Below are 21,346 nucleotides of genomic sequence, written 5' to 3' on the forward strand. Positions count from 1 at the left end.
CTGTTGGTACTACTGAGCTAGCAGCCGCAATGGCCGTCTGACTGAGATGTCTCCGGCTGTGTTTCTTCCTTGTACGTGCAGTATCTTGGGATGGCAATTATTGGAACACAGTCATTTAGTCATTGACATTAACACGAGCGCGCGAATCCCGGGTTGTTTAATGGTGTTCCTATCCCCTAACACAGTTCCAAATAGCAGCATGACATGGTAGTGTCAGTAGAAGCCCTGTGCTTCACTGCTTATATGAAAGAAAAGACAAGATTCAGAACATGGTTAACATCCGGCACTGAACTTGCTTGGAACCTGCACTGAAGAGCCGCACTGGCTTGAAAAACTCAGAAAGCTGGCAACATATACAAATATAACTCCCGCGACCCGGCCATCTCGTCTCCACCATTTACCAGGACAATGCCTTTAACACACACACACAAGACACAACACATTCGGTAATTCAGCGTGAACGTGAGTACGTGACCAAGAAGAGCAGATCTCATGTAGTAGCAGTGTAGCACCAGTAGTACAGTTCACTTCCACCGTTGCTCCTACCGTCCGGTGGCATGATGGCATCGCGTGCCGCCGTCTCAGCAGCAGCGTGCCAGTCATCGTGTGGGCGCGAACGCGCGCGATGCGTCTGAGCGTCTCCGACGCAGAGCCGCCCTAGAGAAAAAGCGCGCCCATCCACGGCGGGATCCAGAGGCGTCGCGAAAAATACCACCAGCTCACCACTGGTACTTGGCCTTGACGAGGACGTCCTCGTAGAGCTCGGCGGCGTGGTCCCAGCTGAGGTCCTGCGCCATGCCGCGCGCCTGGAGCCCCCTCCAGCTCTCCTTGTAGTTCCGGTACGTGTTGAGGCAGTGCCCGAGCGCGTCGATCATCCGGTTCGCCTCGGCGCGGTCGAACGTCCACCCGAGCCCCGTGTCGGCGAACGGGTCGAACGGCGCCACCGTGTCGCGGAGCCCGCCCACGGCGTGCACCACGGGCACGGTGCCGTACGCCATGGCGTACAGCTGGTTCAGCCCGCACGGCTCGAACCGCGACGGCATCAGGAGGACGTCGGCGCCCGCCGTGATCCGGTGCGCCAGCTGCACCGAGAACCCCACCCACCCGCGCACCTTGTCGTTGTGCTCCGACTCGAACCGCCGCAGCATCTCCTCCAGGTCCGGCCGTCCCGTGCCCAGCATCACCACCTGCACGTCCTGCCCGGCGATCCACGGCATCGCGTCGCCGATGATGTCCACGCCCTTCTGGTGGTCGAGCCGCCCGATGAACCCGATCAGCGGCACGTCGTCGCGGACCTGCAGGCCCAGCTGCCGCTGCAGCGCCTCCTTGCACTGTTTCTTGCCGGTGTCCAGCGTCTCGAACGTGTAGTTGGCGTAGCCGTCGGACTGCAGGTGCTCGTCCACCTCGGGGTTCCATTCGGCCATGTCGATGCCGTTCACGATGCCCTGCAGCTTCCAGTCGTTGTGGTTTATTATCTCGTGGAGGCCCCAGCCACCGTCCATTGTCTTGATCTCCCACAGATAGCCATGGCTGACGGTGACCGCGCGGTCAGCCATCTTCAGGCCAGCGGCGAACACGTTGCTGTGCTCACCGCCGACGGGGTCGTACAGTCTGAAATGATCGATGTAGTGCTCGGGCAAGTCCATCGTGGCGAAGTCATCTACAGGGCCACGACCCTGAAAGAAGAAAATCATGAAACATCTATAAGAGATTAGCATCAAGGTAAATGCCCACGGATGACAAGCGGGAAAACAAGATTGAATTACATTGCGAAACGCAATCATAAAATAAATAGAAGCCAATTTAACTTTCATAAGAACTAAATTGGTGTCACTATGACAGTAGTATAGTCAATTATCTTTCAAGAGGCAAAATCAATAACTAATTCAACTTCGTAAGAACAAAACTGGTGTCATAAATAAACACAAATTTCCTATATTTTCTACATATAGGGTAAAATAGCAGGTGCACTCTGCTGTATTCCAGTACACAACTCTGAACTGAATTTTGTACTTTTATCTGAATACCAGGTTTAAAATTGTATGGCCCTTATTAAAGAAAAGGAGAAACACTTGCAAAATACAAATGCCATTGAGCAGATCACTTGAAAACAAGTACATTAGTGGTTCAGATAATATTCGAAGAATGAAATTGCAGAATAAGACTAGGTGAAAAACCTGATGAGCAATGTTGTGTATCACAAGAACAGAGCGAGTATACTGCATCAAGCCATTATCTCGGTAATATGCCTTCAAATATACGGGTAAAAGTGCAGTATGCCAATCATTTGCAATGAAGACTAAATTGCCATCACCGTAGATGGAACCACCACATGGAGCAAACCAAGGAACCTGCAAATGTTTCATCAGATGAATAAATTGTACTTATTCGAGAACATAACATCAGGCTCATTCACCTCATAAACTAAAACAAACATGAAAATCTTATCATTAATTGTTCTTGTGTTTTCTACAAAGTAGTCAATGGCGCACAAACAGCTTGCTGCAAGACACTCAGATATATATCGACTGACTAGATGGTGTACTAAATTCTAATTGTCAAACATCAAAATTTTAGTATTAACTGTTTGCTATGAAGTAGTGAAAGGTGCATAAACAGCTTGCTGCAAGAAACTCAGATATACATCGACTGACCAGCTGGTGTACGAAATTCTAATTGTGGACTGTAGTAAGAAATTATTGTGTTTAGTCCCACTGGAAATTGATGGTGGTGAGATCTGGGTGGCCCACTCGTGGTGGGGTGAGCTGCGAATCTAACAGAACTGTAAGGAGTACATTTATAGACTAGTAGCAATAAAATGGGAAGTTACCTCAACAGCAGCTTTGCAGAACAAAATCATACGCTTCAAAACATCCTGCCATCAAATGATAAAATTGTGCAAAAAATATTTACAGAAGATTTAAAAGGAACTTATTTGTAAGTCAATTAAGCTATAGAAAAATTGGGACTTACAAATCTTTCTCCTCCATAAATATCATTGTGCCGGTGTCGAAAGGGAGGGGCCTCTAGAAACACAAAATCAACACCATCGATAAAAGCATGAAAATAACTCACTTCTGAATCCTGAAAACCACACACACAGAAAAAAAAAAGATTCTGTCATGAACCTTTAAACTTTTCATTTCACATTGCACAATAACTGTTTCAATGTTTTCTTACCTGTCCAGCTACCCTGTAACGTTTGCGGACACCTAGATCCTTGGCTTCTGCATATTCTCCGTATCTTGGTATCACAACCTAAAATTGAAATAGCCGCTTATATTTGGATCACTTAAAACTAAGCCACTGAACTCAATCGGTGCATATCCTACTACATTTCAATTTAAGATGCTATCTTAAGAATTGTCATCCATCTCAAGCATGCTAAATCATACAGCTCAAAAATTGTTATCTAACAAGAATACAAGATAGATTTCCACACTTCTCTCCTAAATATGTGAAACAACATTTAATAGCTGACAGAGACAACAGGGTAACAATTTGAGGATTGTTTTCCATGATGCACGCAAATCAAAAGAATGAGACTTAAGAGTTTCAGATATAACAATCAAAATACCACCTCTTAGTCTCTTACGTTGTGGATTGCACATATACTAGTACTACAGATTGTTAATCTCTTCCGAGACAATCAAACAAAGACAAATGTGAAGGAGTACGTACCATAACACGATGTCCTCTTCTTGCCAGAGCCTTAGGCAAAGCACCCACAACATCTCCAAGACCACCTTCACATGATAGCAGTTATTAGAAGGAACATTGCCTAAGCTTAAAAGTAAAAGCCTGATTGGTCATGCTCAAAAAGGGGAAATGATGGGGTCAGGCCCAATTTCCAGTTTAGATATGCATACCTGTTTTACAGAAAGGAGAACATTCAGAAGCCACCACAATGACATTCATCACATTTGGCCCTGCCAATGGACCAGATTCCTTGTTCTCACTATCATCTGCAGAGCTTACTGCACCTGCATCTCCACCAGCATCAGCCTTAGCTTCCAACGGTTCAGCAACACCGACGTCTTCCTTCTTGTCCAGTGCAGCCTTCGATTCCACAGCTTGTGCATTACCATCAGCTTCAGCCTTGGAAGCAGGAACTGACGGGTCAACTTTGGGTTTAGACACTGGTGCATCAGATTTGGTAGCTCTGCTCACAACCGCTCCATTTTGCTTCGCAACGGCAGGTTTCACGGATTTGGGTGATGAAACTGAATCCTCAACATGATCAGCCTGAATGCATATACACCATCACTCAACGAGAATCAGCAAAGTTATAAGCATTTAAGCATTATCAACTTGAAAAATGAAATGTCACACAGGGGTAGTGGAATATACTAAACAAGTTGGATAGGGAAATTCATGTCAAAAAGTGCAGCGAGGTAACATTTCCGAATAACAAATGGTAAATAATTAGCTCCCAGCTCGCTAGATCAAGCAACTGTAGTTCTAGCAACATGGCTCTACATGTAACTGCGCTATTTGCACTAACTAATTACACGTTCTGGCACGCATACTATAATCAAATCACGAAAAGTAGTTAAAATATCAAAATGACACGATCTGAAAGTCTGAAACACGTGGGCCAACAGTCTCAAGCTTGGTTCTAAAAAAAATGGAGGAAAAGTATCAACCTTGGCCGTGCTGCCCTGCACAGCGACCGCCTTCGAGCTCCCCGCTGACTTCGCCTTCGCCTTCGCGACGCCATCCTCACCACCGGCGGCCGACGCCGAGCACACGACGGCTCCGTCCCGAACCAAACCCCGCCGCTCCCAATGCAACCGCAGCCCCGTGCCACCATACGAGTGCCACCAAACCCCGCTCACCCTGCTCCGCCTGCGCCGCGGCGAAGAGGAGGAGGAGCCAGCGAGGAAGAGAGTAGCCGCCGGCGAGGAAGCGATTGCCCCCGACATAGGATCCGCCGCCGCCGCCGCTCCTCCTCCTCCTACTACTACTACTACTAGATTGCGGCCGAGCTAGCTAGCTAGGCAACGAGCGGCGCCGCGCGCGCACGAGGTGAATTAAGCGGCGGGGGAAAGATCTGCCGGAGGTGTGGCTGATGTTACGCCGGTGTGGTCCCCGGGGGACGGAGGGGGTGGAGGCCACTGGCCACCGACGGCGGAGAGTGGCCGAGGTGGGTCGTGCCGTGTGGAGCTCGGGAATCCGAGAGGTGGGAAGACGAGACGACGACGAGAGGAAAGAGATTGGAGGGAAGGCAAACGGCTCGCCGCTCTTGTGCAGCAAAATTTTCAGGATATTTTCCTGTATTTTTTTCTATTTTCTGACAAGTGGGCCCCACCGTTTGGAATGGCCGTCTCCGATTGGTTGTGGGTACTGGGGTGGGCCATGGAAAGGGGCATGGGAGAACAAGATTGGGTTTTGGTTTGACTGACCTGTGGGGCCTCAATTTGGTGGGTGATGGTGTGGGGCCCACGTGTCTGGCAGAGGGGAGAAGGTGCCAGAAGGACCGGCCTGAAACACGTCGTGGGCTCGTGGCCCTGTCCAGTCTTTGGACTTGATGATGTGGTGGCGATGTGGCTAGTGGAAAATGCAGTGTGCGGAGTGCATATGCAATCGGTTCGCTAATCAACTTCAGTCCAATAATTCACGTCTCCAAACAATAATTTTCATACTTCAGTTCAATAGTTTACCTCTTCAAAGAATTTTCCTACGGTACCGTTGTGCAAAGTACACAATTAGTTGTGCATTATACTCGGCCTAAATTTTCGTCTTAATTTCTATATGGATATGAATCATTTCAGCCGGAGTTGGATTGTAAATCCACCCAGCCAGTCAACTTGTTTACTTACCAAAAACCAACAAAATCTTTTATTATGGCTGTGTTCGGAAGAGCTAGCAGTGGCTGCGCTGCAGCCACACCAACAGGATCTACCAAGTAAATTTGTACTAAAACAATTGCAGCACTACGGCTGTACAGCTACTGTCTAGCTGAACCGAACAGACCCTATATATCGTTTGATGTCGCTGAGGCAAACATACTGTGTTCAAATCGAGCGGACTCAAACGGTATATTTTCAAATGAAAAATAATTTGTGAATAAAACTTTTATATATGTGTTTTTAGCGATCTAAAAGCAAAGGCTGAAAAATAAACTTCGATGAAAAAACCCAAAATCAACTTCAAATTTAAGGTTGAAAATTTAAATTTTGATTGATAAGTATAAGTATAAGCGAAAAGATGTGGCCCGAGCTTTCTTGAACATAACACTCAATTATGAATGTTTAGACCAACTCCATGGCACATACAATTGCAATGCAAGGGGTGTATTGAAACCAACCAACAGTGATAAACAATAGGTACTTTGTATGTATCTCGGAGCAAATCATAATGATGAAGAAATATAAAACATGAATACCTCAAATATTTCATGTCTGGTTTGTGCATATCTCTGTTTCGACCTACCAATGAAAATGGCACATGCATCTCCAAAATGCTCCAAAAAATACAATAAAACAATAAATTTCAATTTGAGAGGAATGCATGTTCATACAAGAAATCCAAGAAAATAACTAATTTGCTAGTATGAGGCGGCCATGTTCTAGAAAAATATCATAATAAGTTTTGCTAACTTAAGACAATCAGAGAGGCCCAAGTCATTCAACAATTAACACTAGCACAATCAAGGAACATGCTATGTGGAGTATACATTTCTATGGGCTCTATCCTTACTAGGTGGCACAAATCGGCTAATCTATAAGTGGTAGTTACTTACTATATTAGGTTATAACGTTCTTATTGTCTCATGCTTTGAGAATGGACATGTAGCCTAGTGGTTGCAGTGACATAAGTAGTACACCAAGTCCTGAGTTCAAATCTCCATATGAGCAAATTTTAGATTGAGTTGTTTGAGGGGCTAAGTTCTCAATTTAAAAGGCTGCATATATTCGGTTGGGTATAGAGACCAGATAAAGAATACCATTCTCTAAAAAAAAAATTGTCCCATGCTTTTAAAGAGACTAACATTCATGGCCCTTCACCAGCTGAAAAACACCCTTATGTTGAGATCAATATTTGTAATTTTTCCATGGCCTCAAATTTGCCGAGCTCATCTCCACCACACATGCACAAAACACACACAAACACATGCATGAATCCACATGGGGTTGGCCACATATGCATGACATATAATCTTCACTTCTTCCAAGAGATCAAGTCAACATAGGGCACTTAACACATGAAAAATTTACGACCTAACTTTTCTATCATGTGGCACATAGCACTTTTCACCATTTGCTCTTGCCTTCTTTCGATTGCCACTCATTTGTATATTGTCAATCATCGAAGAAAGCTCTAAACATTATAGATTATAGAACCAAGGTATGGCCATGTGGCTAGGTTCAATCCCATGCTATTACTTATTGCGCCTCATATAAACCCTTGGATTTGATCCTTGGGTTAGTCATGGCACATATGTATGCGCATCAGTGAGATAGTGGTTTTCATATTTGTTGAAGGTCGGATCGGTATCATATATTCCTACTATGTGGAAGCAAACATGAGTATGCTTGCGTAGGGTGTAGGTATCCACTTACCCTTAAGAAGCGTATCTCCAAAAACCGTGGAGTAGAAAAACCAAAACCTTTAATGATATAGCTCTTGAAGCTTGGGGTCTCCAGTAGATGCCTTTGAAAGAAAGTAAAATCTTTAATGTTTTGAGTGTTCATACCGCATACGCCCATAGCAATCACTTAATAGACGAAGGTTCGAGAGTTTCAAGAGTTACTAAGACCCAAGATTAATGAGCAACGGATAATATTTGTTTCAAGCATAATCTATAAAATCTTTTAGTTTGTTACCCTATCAAAGTAGCAAATGAATATTTTCGTGCATTTCTAAAAAAAAGTTGGTTTTATAGAACGACAACCAACCACATTCATTTTGTAATAAAAATTGCTAATGTCAATGCACCCATATCACAATTTGGACCGCTATACCACGGGATTCTGTCCGGACGATATGATATCAAGTAGGTATTAGATCTAGATACCCATGGGTACCAATTGATGCTCGTTTTGGTACTAGATCTCATACCCTATAGGTACCATCAGTATCTCATTGGTATCAATTGGTAACCGTCTGTACCAGTTGATACCCTATCGGTTCCACGGGTCGATACTCATTGATACTCGTTGGTGCCATTAGATATCGGCCTGTTGGTACCAGGAGGAAGGAGAGAAAGCAACACAGACAAATGAATGTAGTGTTGTCCTCTTCCTCTTCCCATTTTCTCACTCCCACATGATGAGACTTCCAACTGAAGACTGGCGAGGTCTTGCTAGCTAGGGAGAAAAGAAGAAGGAGCTCGAGGAGGAAGAAGAAGCTTGACAAATGATATCAAATTCAAACACCGGAGGAATGACGAGTTTAAGGGAGGACACTATATGACAAAACGAAGCCCGGTGCCTCCCTAATATGCAATGGCTAAAACCAAACTTCGGGAGCTCAATCCTTCCCTTATCCATTCCCCTCTATCTCGCTCAATCCTTTCCTTATCCATTCCCGTCTATCTCTTTCTCTTCCTCCTTCTTTCTCCCTTTCTTCTTCCTTCTCCGGCTCTTGTATACTGAGACCTCCTCCCTACTCTGCACCACGTGGCCATCAGCTCGATCGGCCCACCCCGCACCGTCACTAATCCCGTGTTCGAAGAAATCACTCTTCATTGAAGCACTGCAACAGCCCCTGTGAAATCTGGCTGCCTCTGCATCGTTTCTTTGCCATACCCGCATGAGGGAGGAAGAGGATCTCATTCTGGAAGCTAAGAATGATATGCGATATCTAGCATTGCCGTAAAATATTGGTTAAAAAAATACACAACACAATCATTTGCCACCCAATTCTTTTTATTGCCAAAACTCATCGTTACCAAATATGTTTTCTGATTACACGAAATACGCATACATGCACACCATGCTCACATACACGCAATTCCGCAAATAGACACCGCAGCACACGATAAAAAAAAAACAGAGACCAACGACAAGTCTTTAACCTCATTACAATCCTATTAAAAAACACATCAACAAGTATAAAATATACGTGGGCATCAAGATTTTAATCATGATGGATACAATAATACAACGATCACTGTGGCACCCGCCACACTTGATACAGTAGATAATCAAGCAAGCACTTCTTCAAGCTTGTCAGCACGCGTAGCACTGTGTACTATTACAACTACACAAGCGTCACGGTACAAAAACGTTGATCAACAAACAGTACGACGTGACGTGGCAAAGTATCGTCCATCACATACAGTACACAACGATCCAAAAGATTCAATTCCGACCTGGCAAAGCGTCAGCCACTCGCGCGGATCAAACGGCGAAGGAGAAAGCGGACAAAAACCTCATCCGTATCCAATCCGCGCCGTCCAATCGCTCGATCCAACGGCTCGTGTCCCCCGCAATCTCCCCTCATCCTATCCACTACTCGCCCCCCAAACCTAACACTTCACTACTCCCACCCTCTGCTCGCGTCTCACTCTCGCGCTCACTCCTCCACCGCCAGGTCGAGCTCAAACGAGAGAGATCTTTTCCGAATCCGAGGAGGAGAAGCCACAGAAACGATGACCTCGCTGTCGTCCTCCGCCGCCGCGGCGCGCGCCACCTTCGTCATGCCGTCATCGGTGCGTGGGGGCATGAGCCGCGGCAGGAGGATGGCGAGGCTGGTGACGCGCGCGGCGGCGTCGAGCCCGAAGCTCCCGAGCGGGCGGCGGCTGCGGGTGGCGGTGGTCGGGGGCGGACCCGCGGGCGGCGCGGCGGCGGAGGCGCTGGCCAAGGGCGGCGTGGAGACGGTGCTCATCGAACGTAAGCTGGACAACTGCAAGCCCTGCGGCGGGGCCATCCCGCTGTGCATGGTGTCGGAGTTCGACCTGCCGCTGGACCTCGTCGACAGGAAGGTGAGGAAGATGAAGATGATTTCGCCGTCCAACGTCGCCGTCGACATCGGCGGCACGCTCGCGCCGCACGAGTACATCGGCATGGTCCGCCGCGAGGTGCTCGACGCCTACCTCCGCTCCCGCGCCGAGGGGGCCGGCGCCGAGGTCGTCAATGGTCTCTTCCTGAGGTATATTGCTAACTCAGTCACATGCATTGTGAATTTTGTGAGTAAAAACTTCTGCCATCGTGTTGGATTTCTGATTGCTCTGAACCTTTGTGCGCACTGAACACTAATTTTGCACGATGATGAACAAAATTATATAGTACCTGCACGAAAATGTACATGTTTGTTTATTACTACTGCCTCACCAAGAGCTGATCTGTGTGCATGTGTGCAAAACCCAAAATTTCTAGTACTGTTCAGACGATTTGTGCATGTTTGTAGAACCACCCTGAATTCTAGCAACCGTAAAATAGCATGAATATTTGTTGCAAATTTATCTTAGGAACAGTCTATCTGCGTGGAAACCCCAATTTTCTAATACCTGTAAAAAAGCAATACTAATTTGTACGTGCATGTTGAAATAATGAAAAAAAATGATAATGGCTTGATGTTTGGATATGTTGCAAGATTCTAACTATTGATTTCCGTAAAGTCCAGAAAAATTTCATTGAAACATAATTCAGCACCACATGTATAAAGAAATACCTCCATGTTCTAAACTAGGCCCATTCGGTGTGATTGCAACATTTTTACTTGATTTATGCTGCCCTGTGCATTAACACTATTACAAGTTTATTGGGGAAAATAAACATGTTTTTGGATCATGTCGTCTCTGTTGTTTGAAAGGTATGAGGCGCCCAAGGAACCCAACGGGTCGTACGTGGTGCACTACAACCACTACGACAGCTCCAACGGCAAGGCTGGCGGCGAGAAGCGGACGTTCGAGGTGGATGCGATCGTGGGCGCGGACGGCGCCAACTCCCGCGTCGCCAAGGACATGGGCGCCGGCGACTACGAGTACGCCATCGCGTTCCAGGAGCGCGTCAAGATCCCCGACGACAAGATGAAGTACTACGAGGAGCGCGCCGAGATGTACGTCGGCGACGACGTCTCGCCGGACTTCTACGGCTGGGTGTTCCCCAAGTGCGACCACGTCGCCGTCGGCACCGGCACCGTCACCCACAAGCCCGACATCAAGAAGTTCCAGGCCGCCACCCGCCTTCGCGCCAAGGACCGGATCGAGGGCGGCAAGATCATCCGCGTCGAGGCTCACCCCATCCCCGAGCACCCGAGGCCTAAGAGGTAATCAACAATGCCAGAATCCACAAGCATTTCTGCATCAAATCAATGGCTGGTCGATCGGTCGGGGTTGACACCTGTTCGACAGGGTGGCGGGGAGGGTGACGCTGGTGGGGGACGCGGCGGGGTACGTGACAAAGTGCTCCGGCGAGGGGATCTACTTCGCGGCGAAGAGCGGGCGGATGTGCGCGGAGGCGATCGTGGCCGGGTCGGCGAACGGGACGCGGATGGTGGAGGAGAGCGACCTGCGCAGGTACCTGGCCGAGTTCGACCGCCTCTACTGGCCGACGTACAAGGTGCTCGACGTGCTCCAGAAGGTGTTCTACCGCTCCAACGCCGCCCGCGAGGCGTTCGTCGAGATGTGCGCCGACGACTACGTCCAGAGGATGACCTTCGACAGCTACCTCTACAAGCGCGTCGTGCCGGGCAACCCGCTCGACGACATCAAGCTCGCCGTCAACACCATCGGCAGCCTCGTCCGCGCCACCGCCCTCCGCCGCGAGATGGAGAAGGTCACCTTGTGAGCCTGAGCTGCCATGACCACGACCGCGATCGAACACTTTGCTTCATTTTCTTGAGGCATTAGAAACTGCAATTTGCGGTGGATCAGTGTGCATGTATAGTACAGATTCGCGGCTGATCAAACAGATTTGAACAAGCGTAAGTAGAGATGGATAAGAGAGAGAGGCTGTGTACCGATCGACCCTGTCCGATTTTCTTGTACAACACAAGGTGATGTTCAGACTTGGGGGCAGTTTGGTTGGATTACTGAAGCACACCAATCTTCGGTGTGAACTCAATGTACTACTATATAAGCTCCATGTTTCTGCATGGTTCATGTTTCCTGACGAATGGTGAATGACATGAAATGGTTTACTTTAGCTGTTCTTCATGCAATTCTGAATTTCTCCACAGAACAAATGTGCAGCAAAAGACGCCATGTTTATTTTCAGAACTAAAAGCACTAGTTGTTCACACGCCAGATCGTGTCTGAAAACAGATATATACATGATACTTCCCATGACCAACATACCAAACTAGTACTGTTACTATCAGTGAAGACTTGGCTAGAAAAGAGGTATATACAGCAAAAATTCCTACTTTTCTGCCTTGGGTCATACCTAAAAGCCTGACTAGAAATTACTGCCTACACATTTGATCAGCCAAAATAACCTGATTACCTGCACTATCCTGATGTTACCATCTACAAGCAGAGTCACCTTGCTACATATCCCTCTTCATCCTTCAATCGCCAGGAGCCTCCTCCTCTTGTAGTTCTCCTTGAAACACGCTTGCCTTAACATCTTCGTCCAATCATCCAGCTTAGCATCAGGACTTTGCTCGATGAGCTTCTTTGTTTGCTGCAACATCTCCACTGCGTTCCTAGTATTATCTTCGTCTTGGCCAGTCTCCATCCCTAGCTCCTGCAGGACATGAAATTCAGATTTGCTCAGATATAAACTTAGACACTATACTATTTACATAGATGGAAAATTACGGGAAAACTCTTATGGTAAGGTAATGGAATTGTTGGTAAATGACTTCGCCCATCAAAGATCACCAGGATAGAGGACTACAGGGGCGTGTGTGTATCAGGGTTTTCAATTTCGAAATTGGATTTTATGCCGGGGGTGACCAAAATTTCAGAAATTTCTGGCCGGAATTATTTGAAAATTTAACTGAATTTGAATAAAATTTGAAAAATTCACAAAAAATTGCAAAAAAACGAAAATTTCGGACGAAATTTGAGCATACCGGTGGGGGCCGAAATTTCCGAAATTAATTTCGAACCGAAATTTCAAACCCTGGTGTGTATACCTCTTCCATCTAATCGAGAGAAAAAAAATGAGATAGGAAAAATACTACCTGGACATTCTTGATGAGCGTCTCCAAGCTCTTGACCTTGCGGTGCGGCCATCGTGGGATGCCGAGCACCCTGCATCTCCTCTTCAGAAGCGTGAGCCCGACGTTGAGCTCCTGCGCCGCCTGCTTGATCGGCAGGCAGAAGTACTGGGACACGAGCTCGAACGTCAGTGTCTTTTCCCCTGATTGACGGCCGCTCGGGAGTCGTTGCAGCTGCAGCTCCATGGCCTTCTCATGATCCAGCTTCTCTTCCTTCTCGCCGCCATCTTTGTCGCTCCTGTGATAGGCGTCTTCTTTCATGTCGCCCCAAATGCTCAGGATATCTCCGTCGAAGAGGGTGTAAAGCTCGTCTGCATTGATAGATAGAAAATACATGAACTTTCAAAACTTTCTACTGCATACTTGCTTGAGTACATGATGCTTCATTTTTCCTCGGTATTACCTTGCACGAAGTTGCTATGAACACTAGTGCTGAAGTGGTGAGTGAAAAAGGGCTCATCCTCTCCCAGCAGCAGGTAATCAAGACTCCAAGATGGCAAAAATGGACAGTGTCAATGAAGAGTACAACATAAATTACAGGCATCAGTGAAGTTCTCTTTCTAATGCAGAGTGCAAACAAGAAGTTCATCTTGAAGAAAACAAGGTAAAATGAGCAAAGTTTTGCAAAGGATGGCATCTTCAGAGAGTATTAGTAAAAACACAAACCTTGCATGAGATTTTGACTGCTTACCTCCAATCCTGAAAGAGGTTCTCCTCTTCGTGAAAGCTGTAACTCTGAAACTGATGGCCCCCATAGAACCTCCACTTCTCCATTGGCAAGGGCTTAAGGGCAGTGGCGTAGCTACGATTTTAGGCTAGGATGGTCCAACTAAACATAAATTTTCTTTAACACTATAAATGTAATATGTCGACATAGAAGTATAGAATTTACCAACACAATGCGATCAGTTCATGCGATGCCGGTGCTTCATTCAGCTTTTGTCTTGTGGCCTGCGAGCGTCGTGTTGGCCGTCGGCAAGGGCGCAAGTTCTAGTGGCCTAACCGTTTACTAATCAAATTAGTAATTTAGTACCTAGGATTAGAGCTTAATGAAGACGGGAGGGATCAGAGAAGGGAGGGCCAAAGGACAGGAGCAGGAGATGAAATATACTTACCCTGATCCTGATCGCTGCCTCGCCGGCCACCGATTGCCGCCGTCGGTCACGGGAGTTGAGTTGCGGCAGCGGTGCTCGCGCAATCGCTGGCGCAGTCGCGAACTGGGAAGTGTGGAGGGCGGAACGACGACTCGACGAGGCAGATTGATCGCCAAAACCAATTAGCTCCGCCCCTGATTAAGGGTGGAGAAGCTGCTCACTCCTCCTGGGAATGGCACTTAAGAATTGTACTACTAGTAAATAGCCACATTCATGAGTAGCTAATGCAGTAACCGCAGAATGAGTGCGTTATGCAAACGTTAAATGAGATTAGGGAAGTGGCCAATGATGTGTTTGTGTACTGGAGTAGTAGTACTAGCAAATCTTTGCAGCCTGCAATGTGTTGAGCAGTGCTTTTGTCTCCTCTCTGCACATAGGATTTCTCATTATTAGGAAAATCCCAGTTTCCAAGACATGCCATTTTTGAAGCATGAACTTTTCATCTACCCTTTGAGCTTTGACGTCATCAACACACTGGCTGATACTATTCCCATATCGTTGAGGCTCTAATATCCACTGATGCACTCTACTCACATGTAGGAAAACCACAAACATATATTCCCTCGGTCTCAAAATATAAAAAGATTTGGATATATGAGATAATTTTATAGTACAACGAATCTGAACAAAGAGCATTTCCAAATTCGTAGTACTGAGAAATATCTCATCCGTTCAAAACCTCTTATATTTTAGAACAGAGGGAGTGCTACTCACTCATACGGAGTATAAACGTACATATAACCATGAACACCTCCCATCAAAATATTTAGCTGTCATATTTTACGATTGATAAAGTCAATCACTATAGATGCCTCGTTAGTGCGGCACGAAGCCACTGATGTAGTAGGCTCCTATGGAAGTTTACGGGCTTTGTGAAAGAAAAATAAAGTCTATTGACGGATTTGTCGGTGTCGTTGAAAAAAATAATTAGTCATAAATATAAAACATGTGTATACGTGAACATATGTGCTCGCATAATTTCTATAGAAACCTTTGTTTTATAAAAGAGATTTGTCATATTTGTACAATTTTTAATGAAAAAATATTAGAAAAATGAAATTCCTACGTAAGAAGCCATCGATAGCAGTATTGCACCCCAGCGGAAACATTTTTGGGTGTAGCGGGATAAGGGCTTGTTCGGTTAATTCTCATGAGGAAGGGATTAGAGGGGATTTATTTAACACCTATTATGATGTGAAATTATTACCCCTCAGTCCCCTCTAATCCTCTTCAATCCCCTCTAAACCGAACAAAACCTAATCGTGCAAGAAGCCCTAAGCTTGTGTTGTCTACCGTGCTCATGATTGTTTTGGGTCTAATCAGGGATGAGTAAAATCTACTGTTCGTGGAGTATATGGATAAATGTAAGATTTTTAGTGGCAAGATGTGATTGGGCCACATATATTCAACCTGCACAGAACAGAAGTGGAGTAGTACATCTCGATTGGATGGAAAAGATCTTCAACCGTCTTGTAGTACTACGAAAGACATAAAGGAAGATTACTACCCCAGTCACTGGTTTATCAGTACTGCAACGTCCATTGTGTATACTACCCCTACCTCTGTTTGAAAAACTTACCCCGTAGGATAGTTTTTCCTAGAATTTTCAGCTACTTAAATTAAAATCTCAACTGCTGCAGCTGTCTTGTCAATATTGTCTATTTACATTTAAGTCACACTAATCTGTAAGAAAATTTACTTAAAAGTGTTGTCTGATTTTCTCCATTCTTCATTCTCTAACCGACTTTACATGATGCACGAACAAAATTAATTTTAGTGCAAAGTTATGGACTCAAAACCCTCAGAATCGCTCCTATTAAAGGGATAAAGAAGCAGAAATATCACTGGCATGTTGCCTCAATGGACTTGATATTAGTGCAGCTTGATCCAATCCCCCCCCCCCCCCCCCCCCCTTTTTTTTTGAGAACACAATCCCCCTAGTATATGCTATTCCGGCAAACCTTCAGCGAGATGCTACTTACTCACATGAGATTGGGCATCTGCTAAGTTGCACACTTGCATTCTAGCTCTATCCATGCTGATACTAGCAGCTACCAAAGTTTGCATTGCAAAGCACTTCAATAAGTAGGTGTGATGAAGTTTATCGTATTTTCCATTGTGAAGTTACTTCCATACTATATCGCCCAAAAACTTCAGAGCAGGAACGCCTCTTATTTCCATGTCGACAAGAGGTGCTTGGATTAAGTTCAGCCCCATTAGCTCTGGATCATTCCTTATCATATCCAAAGCACGTGTTTGATCCTGGATGAAAGAAGATGGTAAATGGCCCTGCAACACAGTTTCTACAAGCAGCAGACAATTACTAGAGAATCATTTCGGCAGATTATGAACTCTACCTTTCTTTTTATAGCACAGAATTTACAGTCTGATGACGAAGGTGGTAGAATTTGGTTAACAATGAGTCTCTTAACGGGAACACTCTCCTTTCTTAGGGAAGAATGTAGTCTTGCTGATTCACTTATTGCCATCACCTGAAAAATGCCAAAAGGAAATATAAAGATGGCTATTACACTGATAAATACATACAGAAGGTGGTGGGGGAATGGATACACAGAATCTTTACTGTTGGAATAGTCACAATTATAAATTCAGTTGATTCTGTGTCACGAAAAAGTTCTCGCACTTGGACCATCCTTTCTCTCAGCTGCTCCAATTTGTTTGCCTTAAGGGGGAGAATAACAAATTCAAAGGTTTAAAGACATGGTGAAGAAACACCAAGTTCAGAGGAATTTTAGGCAAATACTTACTGCATCCTGCTGTTGAACTTCTTGTCCAAAAACTGATTTAATAGCTGATGTTGCAGAAGCGATCTTGCTCCTAAGCTGGAAAAAAAAAAGATGATAAATCAGTATGACAAACCACAACTTAGATGGAATGCCTAGCTCTTGGTAACAGGACTTGAAGAATAACTTTGCATTAATTCCTTATTAAATTCCAGAGACATGATATTTCATCATATGAAGCAGAACAAGGATAAGCGGTTTCTTCTAACAAGTGTCTAAAAAACTCTGATGAAAAAGATGTAAACAATGTATTTGAGCAGATAAATATTCAACAAGATAGGCAGCCTTCCAATTTCACAAGTTAACAAAAAAAAAAGCACAATCTGAAGCTGCGCAAACGAACACAAATGAATAATAGCAGAAATGCAATAAGCTTCCCGCTACCATTTAGCCACAAAAATAACAAGATTGTAGTGGCTACTCTCTCTGGTCACCATTATACAACTTTGACTACCTAGTTCTTTAGCATTTTTTTTAAAAGAAGGTTACATAAGTGTAGTATTATGAAATCTCTTGTTATGGCAAACTTAAATATATCATTTTTCATAGCCCCAAAACCTATATTTTAAGTGATATTTATGGTCAAAGTTAACTTGTGTTGACTACACACATTCTAAAATGACTTTGTTTTGTGTGACGATAGGCAGGATAATAGTTACACAAGATAATACACATTTTCTTCATCAATTATGTATGTACTGCAGGCCTTACATTGTAGCATGATAGCAAAAGGTGCACAAGCAATCAAGCAAATAATACCTTCAAGATCTTCCCAATAGATGCATCCAGGAAATCTGGCAAGGATAATAAACGGAGTGTATGGCCCTGTTGATGAGGGAGACAAATCATAGGTAATAATGTGAATGTGCGTATGGAGTCAATTGTGGATTCACATATATAGGATAGTTACCGTTGGAGCAGTGTCAAAAACAATGCGTCTAAACATGCTATACTCTTGTGCTTCAAGGAATTGCATAACCTGGATGCAAGTAGGAGTCACATGCTAGAAGAAGAACAACAAGATGAACCAGGTAAAGCCCATGACCTGCTTTTTCTCACCTTTGAAATCGCTATTGCTTCATCCAATCCTGGTGGTGGTGTGTCCAATAACTCCCCCAGTTTTAACTCCCCCAGCTATATGGAATAAGATGGTAATACCAAAGTTAAACAAAGAAATTCAGGCAAATTCACGAACACAAGGACCACAACATTCAGACATAATGGGAGGTGATGAAATACAGAGAGCGACAGTAAACAGATATGCAGCCTTGCACCTGCTCAGCAAGCACTCCCAGTCCCATGCCATCCATGAAGTCCTTTAACCCAGTCCCTCCATTCTTCTGACTTGCTGCACGAAACTCTTCTCGGGCTTTCTCAGGATTTATCTGCATTAAAACTCGAATATGCCACACTCAAGCACTATCTATATCGATCTAGAGTAAGTCAATCAGAAGGTTGATCTAAATTAAATCATTCTGATTACAAACAAATCCTAGAATTTCACAGGTAGAGGTTTTCAGCTTATTACTGTAGAAGCTAAATGATTATATTGCATAGCTCAAAGTTTCTCAAAGCAAAATGGATGTTCTCTACGATGTTCATATGCTAACACTTTATTACAATCTAAATGATTATGTTGCATAGCCCAAAGCTTCTCAAAGCAAATGGATGCCCTAAGATTTTCATATACTAATACTGCTCACCTCAAGCGCAAACAATGGCGCCTCAGGCCCCTCGACCGGCACGAGCGCCCCGCCGCTCAAATCCTAAAATGAGCAGGCAGGAAGTGATGTTAGCTACGCAGTACGCACACAAGAAACCTCGAACCGAGACAGCAGGTGCTCGACGGGGGAGGCGACCTGCGCGAAGGAGTCGCTGAGGGAGTGCGCGGGGTCGGTGGAGACGACGAGGGTGGGGTGCCCGTTGTTGGCGAAGCGCACAGCCAGCGACGCCGCGCAGCTCGTCTTCCCGACCCCGCCCTTCCCGCCGAGCATGTAGTAGCGCCTCCGCGTCCCGGCCGCCATCTCCTCGAACCCCATCTCCTCCGCCCCTTCCTTCGCCGCCGCCGCCGCCGCCGCCGAGGCGCGCAGGCGCAGCGAGGCGTAGCGGCCGGGGAGACTGAGCGGGAGACTCACGAACTGCGCCCGCACTGGCGCCGGCGGCGAGAGGCTGCCCCACGCGGCGGCGCGGAGGCGCGGGGCGGCGGTCGCGAGCATCGTGGCGGAGCGGTGGATGAGGCGGAGACGGGTCGGCTTCTCCGCTTCTCAGTTCTCTCACGGCGACACCGCCATCAACTGCCACGCACGCCTCTTCCGCGCAAGACAGCCCATGGGCCATGGCAACTCGCCCATGTAAAGCCCATGATCAGCGTCAGCCCATATGGAGGTTAGATCAACTAAGCAATCCTACTGGGCCGATAGCCCAATTCGCCCCAAACAGCCTTTTACTGTACCAAATCCTCATCTTTATTCCCATTTTCTTCAGAAAAGACTTTCAATTACGGCCTCATTTTTTTATACTTATAATTATAAGTCAAAAGTTAAATTTTAAAACTAAATATTGAACTTATTTTTTTTATCGCAGTTTATTTTACAACATTTATTTTTGAGTCGTTAGTGAGACTTATATGAAAGTTTTATTTGTAAATTATTTTCTATTTGTTAATAAGCTGTAAGGATAAGTATATGTATAAGAGAAATAATAGGGCTCTTTGGAGCTCAAGCCAGGCCAATGAACATGGTCAACATTGCACAAGAATCTGGACTACGATACAGTAGAAATCGACCTCCACAACGCGGAGGAGCAAAAGAATCATTCAACCATGATTAATCATGATACCATGGACCTACGACTACAGAACGATCCTTAGGTTCAGGACTGCAACACAGGAAGTCATGAACCCTGCACACTACAGTGCAGATGATCCGGGATGACCCTTCACCGAGTTGGACTAAAAACGCAAATGACTCCAAACTCCTCCTCCTGTAGCTGAGTCACGTCGAGCTCACATCCATCAGGTCGGCATTGCGAATGATAACAAGCGTCGCGTTGTCTGTCAGCGGCTAGTTGCACACACTCCAGTCGTTAGCCACCCTGGCTGGCAAACGAGGGCCCCGGTTTCGCTTTTCTTAAGTCGCATGGGATTTCTCTGTCAATCGCTCTGCATCGCTAGCCGAATGTGGCCATGATAAACAACGGGTTTTGCAACATTCTACAACTTGGTCCACTTGTGAGCCATCCTGACAAGGGAAAAAACAGCGAGATTAGCAGATAAATTAGACGGTTTCATCAGCTGTTACCGACATGTTTGGTGCCATATGAAAGTTGCCTTGTCGCCTGTAGCAAACAGGGGATTCTAAATGCCGAAGCTTTTCTGGACTGGAGAGAGCGAGAGCCTGCTTAGTCAACTGACTGATTCCTTCAAGATAACTTGCTGTCGTGTTCGCGGCCGAGCTAGATTAGCTTAGCTCCTGGCTCTTCTTGATTAGACAATGTGATAATCTCTACACGCAAGGATGACACCACACCTTCAATAAACTAACCACCATGCAAAAAATTCTTCAGGTAGCCTAAAGTGCGTACTAACTCCAGTTTCTTATTGCAATCTTTTACCGGTGCAATAACTAAAGAAAGATTGGAACATCATCAGATATTTGTTCCAGTACTTCAGTACTCCCTCCGTCCCAAAATAAATACAGTTTTGCACTATTCACGTTCAACGTTTGATCATTCGTCTTATTTGAAATTTTTTTATGATTAATATTTTTATTGCTATTAGATGATAACTTTATATGTGTGACTAAATATTTTTAAATTTTTCACAAATTTTTCAAATAATACGGACGGTCAAACGTTGGGCACGGATATTCACGGCTGTACTTATTTTGGAACGGAGGTAGTACGTCAATAACACATGAAAAAAATCTCATGCAAGGAAGTAAATCAAAGGAGACCAGCAGTCACAAGTCTCCTTTAGAAGCAGTAAGGGCAGTCCCAACCCATAACACTAGACATAGTTTTCATAAACTCCACATCATCAAGAAACTAGTCCTAGATACTACTCTTCCAATGCAAACACCACTATTCCATACTCCAATTTAATGCTATTTATCTCACATGATGTCTTGGATGTTGTGTAAAAAACCATGTCCCATGCAAGATATGGTTTCTTTCTCTTTTCTCATTTATTCACTTGCCACATCATTTTTTATCCTAGGTGACAACTTATTTAATGCTATGGACACCATCCTAGTCATTGGATTGGAAATACCC

General features: G+C 45.2%; 4 protein-coding genes across 6 annotated transcripts; 1 reads left to right on the forward strand and 3 right to left on the reverse strand.

Moving 5' to 3' along the window:
• Nucleotides 1-270: 270 nt before the first annotated feature.
• LOC127762969 (soluble starch synthase 2-2, chloroplastic/amyloplastic) lies at nt 271-5,230 on the reverse strand. Its single transcript, XM_052287513.1, has 8 exons — nt 4,647-5,230; nt 3,870-4,245; nt 3,682-3,746; nt 3,181-3,258; nt 2,974-3,084; nt 2,831-2,875; nt 2,178-2,351; nt 271-1,676 (listed from the first exon to the last, which is right to left on the reverse strand). Exons 1-8 carry the CDS (start codon nt 4,923-4,925, stop codon nt 720-722), a joined length of 2,085 nt encoding a protein of 694 aa, XP_052143473.1. The 5' UTR covers nt 4,926-5,230; the 3' UTR covers nt 271-719.
• Nucleotides 5,231-9,506: 4,276 nt separating this feature from the next.
• On the forward strand, nt 9,507-12,095 carry LOC127763342 (geranylgeranyl diphosphate reductase, chloroplastic). Its single transcript, XM_052288009.1, has 3 exons — nt 9,507-10,098; nt 10,762-11,217; nt 11,303-12,095. The coding sequence occupies exons 1-3, from the start codon at nt 9,599-9,601 to the stop codon at nt 11,736-11,738; spliced, it is 1,392 nt and encodes a 463-aa protein (XP_052143969.1). The 5' UTR covers nt 9,507-9,598; the 3' UTR covers nt 11,739-12,095.
• Nucleotide 12,096: 1 nt separating this feature from the next.
• On the reverse strand, nt 12,097-13,890 carry LOC127763343 (protein RKD1-like). The gene is made up of 4 exons (XM_052288011.1): nt 13,808-13,890; nt 13,520-13,602; nt 13,081-13,427; nt 12,097-12,638 (listed from the first exon to the last, which is right to left on the reverse strand). Exons 1-4 carry the CDS (start codon nt 13,888-13,890, stop codon nt 12,453-12,455), a joined length of 699 nt encoding a protein of 232 aa, XP_052143971.1. The 3' UTR covers nt 12,097-12,452.
• A 2,272-nt stretch (nt 13,891-16,162) lies between these two features.
• On the reverse strand, nt 16,163-19,341 carry LOC127761176 (ATPase GET3B). 3 transcript variants are annotated; one of them, XM_052285424.1, is made up of 10 exons: nt 18,934-19,341; nt 18,778-18,840; nt 18,349-18,459; nt 18,134-18,208; nt 17,985-18,053; nt 17,834-17,899; nt 17,039-17,113; nt 16,870-16,953; nt 16,628-16,762; nt 16,163-16,532 (listed from the first exon to the last, which is right to left on the reverse strand). In XM_052285424.1, exons 1-10 carry the CDS (start codon nt 19,288-19,290, stop codon nt 16,395-16,397), a joined length of 1,173 nt encoding a protein of 390 aa, XP_052141384.1. In that variant the 5' UTR covers nt 19,291-19,341; the 3' UTR covers nt 16,163-16,394. The 3 variants fall into 3 exon arrangements, 2 of the variants coding, with proteins under 2 accessions (XP_052141384.1, XP_052141383.1); XM_052285423.1 differs by having other exon boundaries at nt 16,855-16,953; XR_008015214.1 differs by having other exon boundaries at nt 16,384-16,532; nt 16,842-16,953.
• Between the last annotated feature and the right edge of the window lie 2,005 nt (nt 19,342-21,346).

Source organism: Oryza glaberrima, chromosome 2 (assembly GCF_000147395.1).
Source record: "Oryza glaberrima chromosome 2, OglaRS2, whole genome shotgun sequence".
Lineage (NCBI taxonomy): Eukaryota > Viridiplantae > Streptophyta > Magnoliopsida > Poales > Poaceae > Oryza > Oryza glaberrima.